The 12,500-nt window shown below is 42.4% G+C and overlaps 2 protein-coding genes across 2 annotated transcripts in view; one reads left to right on the top strand and one right to left on the bottom strand.

Moving 5' to 3' along the window:
* The window catches only part of LOC106812514 (DNA polymerase epsilon subunit 2-like), a 10,083-nt gene extending 1,388 nt beyond the window's left edge, over window positions 1-8,695 (top strand). The window contains exons 2-15 of the mRNA XM_014816408.1: window positions 596-696; window positions 1,031-1,106; window positions 1,304-1,381; window positions 1,807-1,900; window positions 2,125-2,199; window positions 2,353-2,436; window positions 2,628-2,684; window positions 2,949-3,070; window positions 3,617-3,758; window positions 4,314-4,434; window positions 6,020-6,134; window positions 6,710-6,893; window positions 7,478-7,654; window positions 8,528-8,695. Of these exons, the coding sequence (XP_014671894.1) occupies window positions 596-696; window positions 1,031-1,106; window positions 1,304-1,381; window positions 1,807-1,900; window positions 2,125-2,199; window positions 2,353-2,436; window positions 2,628-2,684; window positions 2,949-3,070; window positions 3,617-3,758; window positions 4,314-4,434; window positions 6,020-6,134; window positions 6,710-6,893; window positions 7,478-7,654; window positions 8,528-8,674 (1,573 nt within the window). The 3' untranslated portion in view covers window positions 8,675-8,695. The remainder of the gene's footprint in view (window positions 1-595; window positions 697-1,030; window positions 1,107-1,303; window positions 1,382-1,806; window positions 1,901-2,124; window positions 2,200-2,352; window positions 2,437-2,627; window positions 2,685-2,948; window positions 3,071-3,616; window positions 3,759-4,313; window positions 4,435-6,019; window positions 6,135-6,709; window positions 6,894-7,477; window positions 7,655-8,527) is intronic.
* LOC106812502 (WW domain-containing oxidoreductase-like) overlaps window positions 8,693-12,500 on the bottom strand; it is a 4,009-nt gene continuing 201 nt past the window's right edge. The window contains exons 2-9 of the mRNA XM_014816391.1: window positions 12,174-12,231; window positions 11,633-11,817; window positions 11,261-11,367; window positions 10,676-10,764; window positions 10,417-10,501; window positions 10,167-10,267; window positions 9,675-9,936; window positions 8,693-9,416 (exon numbers count right to left, since the gene is read on the bottom strand). Coding sequence (XP_014671877.1) covers window positions 9,210-9,416; window positions 9,675-9,936; window positions 10,167-10,267; window positions 10,417-10,501; window positions 10,676-10,764; window positions 11,261-11,367; window positions 11,633-11,817; window positions 12,174-12,231 — 1,094 coding nt within the window. The 3' untranslated portion in view covers window positions 8,693-9,209. The remainder of the gene's footprint in view (window positions 9,417-9,674; window positions 9,937-10,166; window positions 10,268-10,416; window positions 10,502-10,675; window positions 10,765-11,260; window positions 11,368-11,632; window positions 11,818-12,173; window positions 12,232-12,500) is intronic.

A 12,500-nucleotide genomic window follows, 5' to 3' on the forward strand; every position in this document is an offset into this window, starting at 1 on the left:
AAGATTTCTCTCAGAGCATGAATATTTGAATGATATGAAAAAGGAAAAAGAAAAATATAGACAAACATAGCATAAATTTTTATTGGATTGCGATGTTTTGAGGTTTCTTCTATGTGATGTGGTAACTTGACAGAGTGCATGTATTACGACATCAGTTGGCTGAAAGTCAGGGTATGGTGGGACAATGCAGGATACGCAGCGACATGTCGTATAGTACCCCGAGGTACTTTCCGATATATCGAACCGTACCCAGGGTACCCTTCGATAGTTCCCTGGGGGACATAGACCCTATCAGCGCCAGTATCAGTGTTGATCATCAGTACAGGGGGTATCTGTTGTACTGTGTCAGTATGTGATGGCAGCGCACAAAGAAATTCCATGGAACATCACCGGTCCATGGTACCGGTCCGGTCCAATTAATATTGTAAAAATTATGTTACAAGGTAACGTTTAGCACACATCATTACAAAAAGCGAAAGCTAAAACAACATCTGAACTGACAGTGTAATTTTTAGGGTGTGTAAATGTGTTGTTAGTGAATGATGCAGTAGTAGTAGAAGTGTCTAGCCTGACATATGCATCTTTAACAATACAGTGACGCATCAAAATACCTCGTCGACATCCTATTGCCAGTGAGTGAGGTTTCGAGGGAAGATTGGATAGACAGAATCCTAGAGGCTGTGGAAAAACAATCATGTAAGTGCCAAATTCGACTCTGTATTAACAGACACATCTATAGAGCAGAAATCATGGCATTTCTCTTGAGTAGCAGTTTTACAGTGAAACTAACGCATTTCAAGTTTTCTTTTAAGGAAATCTTAAATATATAGGTTTGACAGTAATTGAGTATTGCATGAGTTGATAGTGTGCATAGCTTCTTTTGATGCATAATTAATTTGAGAACTATGGCACGCATATTGCAAAACAACAGACATATATCTGTATAAGTCTCTGTTTCATAATTTCCACTTCTTTGAGCATAGAAAGCAGGTCCTTGTTTCCGCTGACTGTCCGTTTCCATGTTTTGCAGTGACGTCGTCGGTTGTAGATAAAGGGATAGTACAGGCAGCGGTTCATGAGTGCAAGACAGAGGGAGAGGATAATAGGTATGGTTGAAAGTCACACTTCTGTGTCACAGCTTGCAGTATCCAAGTTCAGCGACTATAATTCGTATACATGGTTGCGTTACTTTATAAACCAACAAACTTTGGAAGTTCGTTTTGTGATGTTCCCTCGTATATGAGATTATATTTTGAACGTTACATCGAGGTGCATGAGCATTAAATTAACGTTTATCTTTCAGCGAAGAAGTTATGACAATCATCGATGCGTTTTCTGTGCCGAAGTTTACGTATCTTCCAGACCGGAAAAAGTTTCTGCCGTGAGTACTGAGATTCAGGAGCCTGTTGGCAGAAACAAATGACAGTCTTTACATTCTTTAGATTAGTCTTAACGTTAACTTTTTCTTGTAGACCAGACCTCTATATACTGGGTCTGATAAACTTGTAACTTTAATATGTTCTTGGCAACTATCTATGAGAAAGCTATTGTTAACACTAATTTTAAGACTAATTTAGTTTCTGACAATGGCCCCAGACTCATATGTGCTAATAGTTTATGCTGTAATGGTTATTTCAGTCGATGACTTCCCTAAAAATCCTCAGTATTACTTAGTTGCTGCTTATAAACAAAACCAATTAGTTAATCAACTATCCATTACCGTGGTTAAGACATTTACAGACAAGGTCTGTGTCTCTCTATGCGCATTCATCTTCGTCTGACCTGTTCGCCTGGTCTCTTCACTAGGAACCTGTCATGCAACAAGATGGCTCCTAACCTTCACAGTACAGCCAAGGACAAAGCCGATATCTTCCGGGATCGCTATCAAATACTTCACCAGGTTCGCCTCCTTGTCTGCTTTGTACAGAACACTTGCTGGTATGAATGCAATGGTTGTCTACATAGTGAAGGATAGCTAAGCAAAGACCGAAGCTTGCATGTGAAGTTTGAAAGCGCAGTGGAGATAGCGAAGGAGGAAAGAGAGGGGAAATGGCTAGATCTAGAGATAGAAGAATATGGGTTAAAGGACAGGAGACTGATACGTTCTGTTGTTTATGGCTGCAGCGGACGTGTCGACATGACCTTTTCACGCCATTGATGCTGGGAGCGACTGCAGAAGAGAGTGCTAGGAAGTTTCAGGTATTTCTACTCAGCAAGCGGTCAGTTTATATTCGCAGGTTTAATAACTAATCGTAATATTCAGATAGAATGAGTATTTTGATGATATCTCGTCCTTATCCCGTTTACTGAATTGATGGCTTTTACTAGATATGTTCTTATTTTTTGCTTCAGTTAAAACCCATCGAATATTTGTTAGGATGCACTGCAAAAATAGGGGAAGTGATTGTGCTGGGAATGCTCACTCAAGTAAAGGAGGTAAGAGTCCAGGATAACCCATGTCATGTGTATCTGACCTAGGAGCAGAGGTTGAATATTATTTACTAGTAAGGCAAGTATATGTTATGGTGTCATTCAAAATTTTGGGGCATCATGGTAAGTTGAAGGAATATTTTAAAAGGCCTGCTGCTACTCTATAGTGTTTCACTTGTATCATCTCTGGCTTTCAGGGAAAGCTTTACCTGGAAGACCCAACAGGAGCTGTGCAGCTGGATTTATCAACGACAATATCCTTCTTAACATAATCTGGAAAATATATTTAGCAGCCCGTATGCAATGCCTAATATTCGTTCTTCATCACCTACTATGGAATAACGACAGATGCATTGTATTAACGTAAACGGTTAATTAAATGTTATTCCCCATTAAAATTACCATTATTGCAACGACTCTCAAATTCTATAACACATTGTTACTTGAATCCAGCTGTTTCTCATGCATTCAGATGGTATTTGCTACATATTATAGCCTTGACTGTCCGTTTCCTGCACAGTTTTCATCAGGGTTTGTTCACGGAGAATAGCTTTGTGCTTGCTGAAGGATGGTATGAGGACTCGATCTTCCACGTCAATGCTCTAGGCTTCCCTCCTGCTGAGCCAGCAAGAACCACCAGGTAGGTGATCACTCACACGAACGTTGAACGTCGTACGAAACTCCCGTATTGTACGTATCTTCGTGTTGCCAGGAAAATAAAGTTAATCTGAGTTAGATCGATAATTATTATGGATCTAACTCATATTAACTTTATTTTCCTGTGAACTATAGAGATCCGATGAAATTTTTTAATCTATCTTCTTGTTGTTTGCGCATGGGCGTGTGTGCGTGAGTGCATGGAGTTACGCGAGCATAACTGTAGCGAATCCCTCGTCAAGCAAGGTAACGGCTCCAGGGCCGGATTTAGACATGGTGCATGAGACCCTAAGCTATGGGAAGTTGTGGAGACTCTATTTGGCAATTAGTTAACAGAGAATAAGTCTGTGTGACAACTGAACTTGGGAAGAATGCCACCAAGATGCATGACAAGATGTCCTGAAAACATCCTAAAATGTAATCATCTAAATATAATCATAGTAGTAATACATCCCTAAGATGTATAGCTTGTTTATAGCTTATGCCTAAATCCGGCCGGGAACATCTATCTTCTCTCCTCCTCATGCAGGGCGTATTTCGGAGACGTTAACTTTTTCGGTGGTCCGAGCAAGACGAGTGTCAAGGCGTCTGCGCGACTGAAGCTGATGGAAGAACAGAACAATGGCGCCATGTTTGTGTTCCTCTCTGATGTCTGGCTGGACCAGGCGAAGGTAGATTCTGTTTATCATGTCTCGCTGCCATATATACACGCACACGCACACGCACACGCACACGCACACGCACACGCGCACACGCACACGCACACACACACACACACATATATATACAGTACACAATCTATTATCCGAAATTCTGAAAACCGAAAAGCTCGGAACCGAAGGTTTCTTGTGGAGGTCGTCTGCACACCAAAGCTCGCGTTTGGCTGCACAAGATTCACTGCAGAAATATTGATGTGTTTGGCATTACTCATACATATTGTACTGTAGTGGTATAGCACTTGGCCTCTTGAAAACTTTTTTAGTACAATCTAGTTGCAGGATATACGGTATATATCCGAAAAATTATAAATTCCGATACTTGTCTGGTCTCAAAGGTTTCGGATAATAGATTGTGTACTGTATATATATATATATATATATATATATATCATGTGAGAAGTGAATTTTGTTGTTGTGCGTGTGACATCCGTCGTGGCGTACACATCTTGATGGACACCCTCCAGGATTGTCGTTGTTCTGTAATGGTGTTTGCATTTGTTCGACAAGGTGATGGAGAAGCTGAACGTCTTGTTCAAAGGTTATTCGCCAATCCCACCAACAGCCTTCATCCTGTGTGGCAACTTCTGCTCAGAACCTTACGGACCCAGTTACACGAAGACTCTCAAAAGTAAGAAGTACTTGTACTTAATTGCTACTTGTCAGCCGCAGTACTGTTCTTGTACTTAACATATATACTTAAGGATACTCACCACGTTGCGCAAGGGTAATCCGGTAAAGGGTAACCCGGTATTGCTCTAGTGAAGATTAAACGTTTATTGGCGAATGAATCGAATCAATCACTTGTTTTATTTATAGAGGAGATATATCTCTATGCTCAAGCCAAAAAATTTTAATGAAATTTCCAGCACCTAATTATGTTACCACACAAATTTTGAATTTTTATGTAAAAATGGTATTTTGGATATTTCTCAACTACCAGAAGGAGTGAGGATACAAAATTTTTGCCACATGTTAAGCACAATATGGACCAAAATAGCCCATCAGGATTTTTCTTTAATTTACATATTTACTGAGAAAACTCGAAAAAACTGCTTAAAAATCAAGTTATGTGTAAAAATAGAAAATTTTAGCGAATAAAGAGACATAACTAATAAAGTAAGGCACTTAATAACAATCCCTGATGGGCTTTTTTACCACAAAATGTTACCATTAAAACGAGTGTAAAATTAAATTAATCCGAGTTGTAATCACAGAGAAATATCCATTTATACATCGGCTACTATGTCAGAAATCGAAACAGAGAAATCAGCGTTTTTCTATTTTTCACAATGAGTGACCGCCTGTGTGCAAAATGGGTGAACGTATGTGATATATCTATTGTTAGTACTTACTGCGACATATCCATGACTAACTGACACCACTAAATTGGTAAAATGTTCCATGCACCTTGAGAAATTCTGAGAAATTACGAGGTGACCAACGCAAATTCATGCAAATGGCGCGAACCCTGACGACTGACGTCACTGTCAACAAACGCGCGCCTTATGTAAGGTGCGTTGCGAGGCGTGAGAACTATTTTAGGCTCTTGTGGGATACTTATTGGATCAGGGTAGTAGTACAGCTGTAGCAGGGTTGATGTTGATCAGGAGTAGATAATAGGGAATTCCCTATTATCTACTCCTGATGTTGATGGATACTGGCTCAGTGAATATCGTGAAAATGCTGGTTGTATCATTTGTCTGACGTCATAATGACGTCAGCCGCTGCTTACTACACATGTACGCGGGCAAGCAAAAACGCTCTGACAGTTCACATGTCCCGTTATAAAGAAGAAATGAACATGTACACAGGTGGCACATAGTGTTAGCCATCGAATAAAGTTGAAAACGAAAAATCGATGAAATTTCATGCACAACGTGGAGAGTATCCTTAATAGGGGTAATTAGTATTGTAATTAGGGATGCACTGCATGCGAACTCTGATGTTCTGGCTGGTACTGGAATCAGCCAGAAGAAAGGAAAAATTTCCCCAATTATTCACCGAAAAAGTTTCGGTTCCAACCGATTGTTTAAGAAGAGTTGCAGCCGAAACGGGAACTTTGAGAAATTGGGCCAAGTTCTGGCACAAACCTAGTTGGTATCTTGGACAGAATTTTAATTACTCATGAGTAATTAGTGGATGCAGCTGTACTGTTTATGAGACTGCAGACAGGAATTTTATTAATAAAATAACTATCCATCTCTTTTGCACAGAGTCATTCGCTCAGCTAGCCGATATGTTGCTGCAGTTTCCAGAGTTGCTGGAGAGCAGTAAGTTTGTGTTCGTTCCTGGACCCCTCGACCCGGGCCCTGGCAAGATTCTGCCAAGGTACGTGCTAATCAGACGATTTGTTTCCGATAACTGGTCCCTTTCCCTCTAATCGTAATCCCTTATCTGTTAAAGTGATTCTATCTCACTTCAACGAGATTGCAAGGATGTTTGATGGATTTGATTAATAGTGTAACAGCAAGTAACAAACAAAATGGTCGCATGCTGATCGCTTGCTATAATACCATGGTCCTGCTTGTGTTACGACATGTTGACATTTACCGCAAACGAGAAACACGGTCTGAGAATGGCTTCGCTCATACGTGTAACACCGGAGCCCGTTGTCAGAAACAAAATTGGACAATTAACATTGGTCTTAACATTAATCATTTCTCACTGACCCAACCTCTATAGACTGCATACGAGACACTCGTAACTTTATGATGTTTCTGTCAACGGTCTATGAGAAAAAGTTAATATTAAGACTAATGTTAAGCCTAATGTTGAGACTAATTTGTTTCTGACACACAGTCCCCTGTTTATTAAAAAAAATGGTTGTAGTGTTACATCTCAAAGTGTTAACCTCAGTCATCCCCGTGACATTCCCTCATTGTCGGCTGACCGCATTGTTGCAGGCCGCGGTTGCCGGCGGCGATCACGGGGGAGTTTGAGCGGCGCGTGCCGCAGGCGACCTTCACGTCGAACCCGTGTCGCGTCCAGTACTGCACGCAGGAGATCGTCGTCTTCCGCGAGAACGCCGTCGCTAAGACCTGCCGCAACTGCGTGCGTCTGCCGAGCGCAGCGGGCGTCGCCCAACATGTAAGCGCCTCGCGTATCGCACGACGGCAGCAGTCTATTGCTGCGGCGTTGGGGGCAGTCTATTGCTGCGGCGTTGGCGGCAGTCTATTGCTGCGGCGTCGGCGGCAGTCTATTGCTGCGGCGTCGGCGGCAGTCTATCGCTGCGGTGTCGGCGGCAGTCTATCGCTCGGAGTCGTCGGGCAGTAGTCTAGGGGCTGGCGGAGTCGGCTGGCAGTTTATCGTTGCCGGGTCGGGCCGAGCCAGTCGTTTGCAGGCTATTTGTTGACGGGTCGGATTCTTGCCTTTCAATGGCACATGTGCAGCTAGAGTGTGCTGCAACATTGAACAAGCATGAATACCTCGCTAGGCGATGTGTACTATATATTCTATACCTGTTTATCTATTCATGTATATAATATACATACATACATATATATACACACACACACATATATATATATAGTCTCCATTACTTTTCATCTCCGACGCAATTAGATTTCGTTCAGTTTTTCACACCAGTTGTTTTTCTATTCACTGCTTTAGTTACTAGCCATCAGGTGGCGCACCGATGCAGTCTAACACCTTTCCATGTGTTATCTGTATAGTTTGTGAGGACGATCATCGCTCAGGGTCACCTATGTCCGCTACCGCTGCACCTGTCACCCGTGTACTGGTCACACGACGCCGCACTGCGTCTCTACCCTCTACCGGACGTTGTCGTCTGCGCAGACGCATACGACCCATACAGCGAGACACTGTCTGATTGCCTAGTGTTCAACCCGGTGAGTACTTGCCACATTCTGACAGCCTAGTGTTCAACCCGGTGAGTACTTGCCACATTCTGACAGCCTAGTGTTCAACCCGGTGAGTACTTGCCACAGTCCGACAGCCTAGTGTTCAACCCGGTGAGTACTTGCCACTTTCTGACAGAAAGCTGTTAGTCAGATTCACTGTTTTTTCGTTCAAAATTTTTGGAGATTAGCAAAACTATACATTTTTGGAATCTTCAGAGCATTGGGAATCCAAAAATTAATGTTGGCATTTGCATAGACACCTGCATGGCTGCCATTTTGGATTTTCAAAATGTGGACAGATAGCCGGTTAGATCTGCCATGTCTGCAAAGTAACAGAGCGTCCAAACGTGGAACAGCTCTTCCCAATGTGTTCGGTTCGAACAGATTCATGTTCGGAAGTTTTACTGTGTTATTCGTGCTCGATGGCTGAAAGAGGATCAAAGCAGGGAATAGTTTGGCAGCCTTCCATTGTCGGCGAAGATCGGTAGATGCAAATTGACCTGCGTATAAGATGGCTGGAGTTAAGAGGATTACGATTGTGTTTGTTGTCGTCATCGGTGTTCAATCAGGTGTATCCCCATCAATTACCTATCCATGCTGATGTGCCCCTTATTCAATTGTTGATGATATGTACTATACATTATTGTTGATTGATATATACAGTTAAGACGAGTTTATAAATTTAACAAGATGTGGGGACGAAATCCTAATGCCGATAGTAGATGCACTTTTGTTTTCCTTGGTCCTGACATCTGCTTCAGTGTGTCATGTCAACCATTGTTTCAGTGTGTCATGTCAACCATTGTTTCAGTGTGTCATGTCAACCATTGTTTCAGTGTGTCATGTCAACCATTGTTTCAGGGATCGTTCCCAAAGTCCGGCTTCTCCTTCAAGGTGTACATGCCAGCCACGAAGGCCGTGGAAGTGTCACGTGTCAGAGACATGCCCACGGACACCGCAGATAGCATCGATGCCATGCAAGGTGCGGGCGACTCCGCAGTGTGGTAACAGTCGCACTGCGGTGTGTGTGTGTGTGGGGGACAGGGCAGACAACATACTGCGCATGTGTGTTAACGATGATGTGCAGTGATGCAGTATGCGCTTTAGTCGTGCCTGGTGCCGTCACATCTCACCCTCAAAGGCGAGGGTGTCTATGGTACAGTGGAACTATACTAACGTGCTGTTAGAAGTTTCGGGAAAGTTTTACATAAATTTCGATCGTTCAGTGTCTGTTGTAAATGCTCACATTAATGTGAGAATTGATGAAATTCACGTAATGCTTTGTTTTGTACCATCAATTTAAGTAATCATTCTGGCCGTGTGCTAGTAGGATTATAAATCTGTATATAAATATAGTTTTCATACATATTACACACAAACGACTGCTATTTTGCTGTTTTATACTGACACTTACTATATTTGTCTAAATTTATACACATATTTGGTCATTCATTCTGATTAGTCGTTCATTTTTTTCGTCGATTCTTTTTACATTTAGTTGATTAAAAGAAACATATATTTACAACATTTTATTGTAATCGAGTCATCCAATCAGACTGCAGTCTGGGTCCATGCTTCTGACAGCTTTCTTCACCATCATTTCGCTGAGGTCCCACAGTTCAGTGATGTTCTGTGCATCCAGAGCTGCGTCGGACGGCTGGCATACGCAGCAGTTGTTGAAATACAAGCCTCCGACACCTTCCAGCTCTGTAGCCGTCGCACAATACACACTCGTTGCTGCGGCTTGTTGCTGAAAATACAGTGAGTACAGTGAGAACACGGGCCTTGTGCCAGGAAATCCGCCTTTCACCCATCTATGGCAAACAATATCTGACAATGATCTGTTCAAAACAGGAAACTACTTTCTAGCCATCTACTATACATGAAAGCAATTTTTTAGCAAACTGTACAAAGTGAAAACCCATTTCAAGGGTGGAACCATTCAAAGGAAGCCTCTTTTCAGTGAACAATACCAAACACGAAACGACTTTGCGATTTGCGAGCTCACCAGTGACTTTGTGAATGGTCGTACGGTAGCAAACAGCAGCCTGTAGAACCACCAGTTACGCGACAGGCTCGAGCTGACCATGTTACCCGGGTGCAAGCTATTACACGCCACGCCCTGGCTAGACAGGCGCCAGTTAAGAGCGTTGGAGAACAGACTACAGCAGAGCTTCGACTGGTTGTACGCAGACATTGAGCTGAACTGAGCATCACTCGGCGGTGACAGTCTATCCTCTGTCATGTTGTTGTGACATAGATCGGAGAACCTGAGGAAGTGACGATAAGGGGCAAGGTGATATAAAATACACACATACTGATATAAAACCATGTTATATACAGTTACAGAGTCTGATATAAACCCTTTTATATAACCCCTGTCTTGTATGTAACTACTGATATTTAAAGGGCAGGTGCACTGATAGAATATACCCACAGACCAGCACGAGACGATACCTATAGGTTGTTAACCCAAGTTTCACTAAGAAGTTTTCCTTACCTGTGTGACTCTGAGGACAGCACAACGATTCGTGTAGGTGCAGAACGAATCAGCACATCTTCCAGAAGGTTGGTCAGGTAATACTGTGACAGGTAGTTCACCTGCAGTCAAGTGTCACTATGTAGCCACACGGCTGTGAACAATGCTTAACGAATGATATATTACACCCCAGGAGCAGCTTTCTAACAAATTGTTTTGTCGTAAGTAACGCCGCTTTACTACAATGCGAAAAAACGATCACATTCTCTACCTGGAAAATGGTTTCGAATCCATCCTCGGTCTTGCTATAAGGCAATGCAAATACAGCAGCGTTCAGAATGAAAATGTGTAACGGCCTGAAACGAAAGAAATATGCAGGTGTGTTCGACTGGAAATGGGAATTGCCGTGATAGTCGTGAATTTAAACTCAACCTCTGAGATTGATAACTGCTCAGAACTTTATTGAAGGGTGCAGGAAGAGGATGAGCATTAGTATAATGGAATTTGGCTCTGATAACAGTCGCACGAACCATTTCTTGCTCCTGTAGTTGTTAGCAAACTCGCGCACACTCGCTAATGATGTCAAATCCATCATCATCACCTTCACATTGGCTTCGGGCTGGAATCAGAAAACCTGTGATCAGCTCCCACCGACAAACACACATTGCAAGAAATGGCACCTCTAACGCTGGGTTTACACTGCCATCTTTGAGTTGGCGAATTGCCGAATTAGAACATGTTCTAATCGGTTGGACGTGCAACTTCTGCGTTTATACTGCCGATTGTCAATTGCCAAATTGCCAAGTTGGTACAATTCGGCAATTCGCCAACACAAAGTTGGCAGTGTAAACCCAGCTTAACATTGATATTTTTAGTGTGAAGCCGCTACCATCTTTGCACTTATAATATGGATTCTCCTTTTCAGTGTTGAAAACGTGTGTCATTTAGTTGATTGAATGCACTGTCACTGCAAAGCAATGCTGTAAGTACTGAACCAAAGTGAGCCAAACTAACACTGCAACTTCACTGAGCTCCGTAGTTTTCAAGACGAATCACAATTGCAATCCCGGGGAAACATCTACAAAATACTGCAGCACTGAGCGTACATCACCTACCCTCTCTGTGTGGATCGCCGCGGCTGCTGCCTCTCCTCTCTCCTTGCTGCGTGAGGCCAGCACAACATGGGCTCCATGAAGTGCGAGTGACCTCGCAGTCTCGTAACCTAAACACAGACACTTCGTGCGATGAGACACACATTCACGTTTTCATCATTCTTTTCATGCTTGCACGAGTGTCATTAACACCGGCAAAGAATCCCCGATTGTATATTCTCGCATTTTATCCCAACAGAGAGATGATCATCAGTGCCTTTCTAACAGATCGTGAAACCCCTCCTCCATGAAAATTGTTGTTTCCACGTCGACTAGGAAGCATCGACCACAGATGCAGTTACATCCAAACTGAAATGCGCGCGCTGCCACACGTACCTATTCCGGTATTTCCACCCGTCACTATGACGTATTTGTCGCTGAGGTCACGACCATGTAGGACCTCCAGCGCCCTGCTGCTGCCGTCGAAGCGCTGCCTGATGTTTGCCGCCGCATCACTGCTATTGTCCTCGACGGCGAAGGCAAGCCGTGGATCGGAGTAAGTAGTCTTCTTGTTGATGTGACTGCCGACGCATACAAATACGGATATAATGACACGCGGCGTCTGTTTTGACAGTTTATCCCATCATTCGTGCTAGCGTTCATAATCTGTGTCAGAATACGTATAATGTTATAACAGAATTAGGTTATAGTTATGATAACATTCAGTGGCAGAGAGCAAAGTAATATGTAGTATCACACCTATAATGCAATTACTTCAAAATGTGTATACAAATACAAACTTGTGGTTGACCTCTTCCCACATTAAATCAACTATGAATGAGCCACATATTGAACCTGAATTATAAGGGGATTGTAACCATAAATAAATAACAACTACATTGCAACAAAAGCACAAGTCATATTGCTCTTCACTCACTCAACATAATAGATGTGGTTGCTTTCAGTAACCTTCCTTTCCCATCCATATGGCAATTCTGCAGTAAATTATATGTGTTAGAATGGTTTAAGAAACACTACGAAACTGTTTACAAAAAATCATATTTCAACACAAATATTAAAGGAACAGTAGCCTCTAGGTTCTAGGGTTATTTTCAGCTAATTTAGGTTATAATTGCGGTACATAAAAAGTTTCATGGTTCAATCACCATTAGAAATATTTAAAAAAAATGTTTTAAAACTAACGACTACAGTTTGATTACGATTTGTAACCGATTGATTACGATTTGCGATGATTCGATTTGAT

This window comes from Priapulus caudatus, unplaced genomic scaffold (genome assembly GCF_000485595.1).
Source record: "Priapulus caudatus unplaced genomic scaffold, Priapulus_caudatus-5.0.1 Scaffold655, whole genome shotgun sequence".
In the NCBI taxonomy this organism is placed as follows: Eukaryota; Metazoa; Priapulida; class Priapulimorpha; order Priapulimorphida; family Priapulidae; genus Priapulus; species Priapulus caudatus.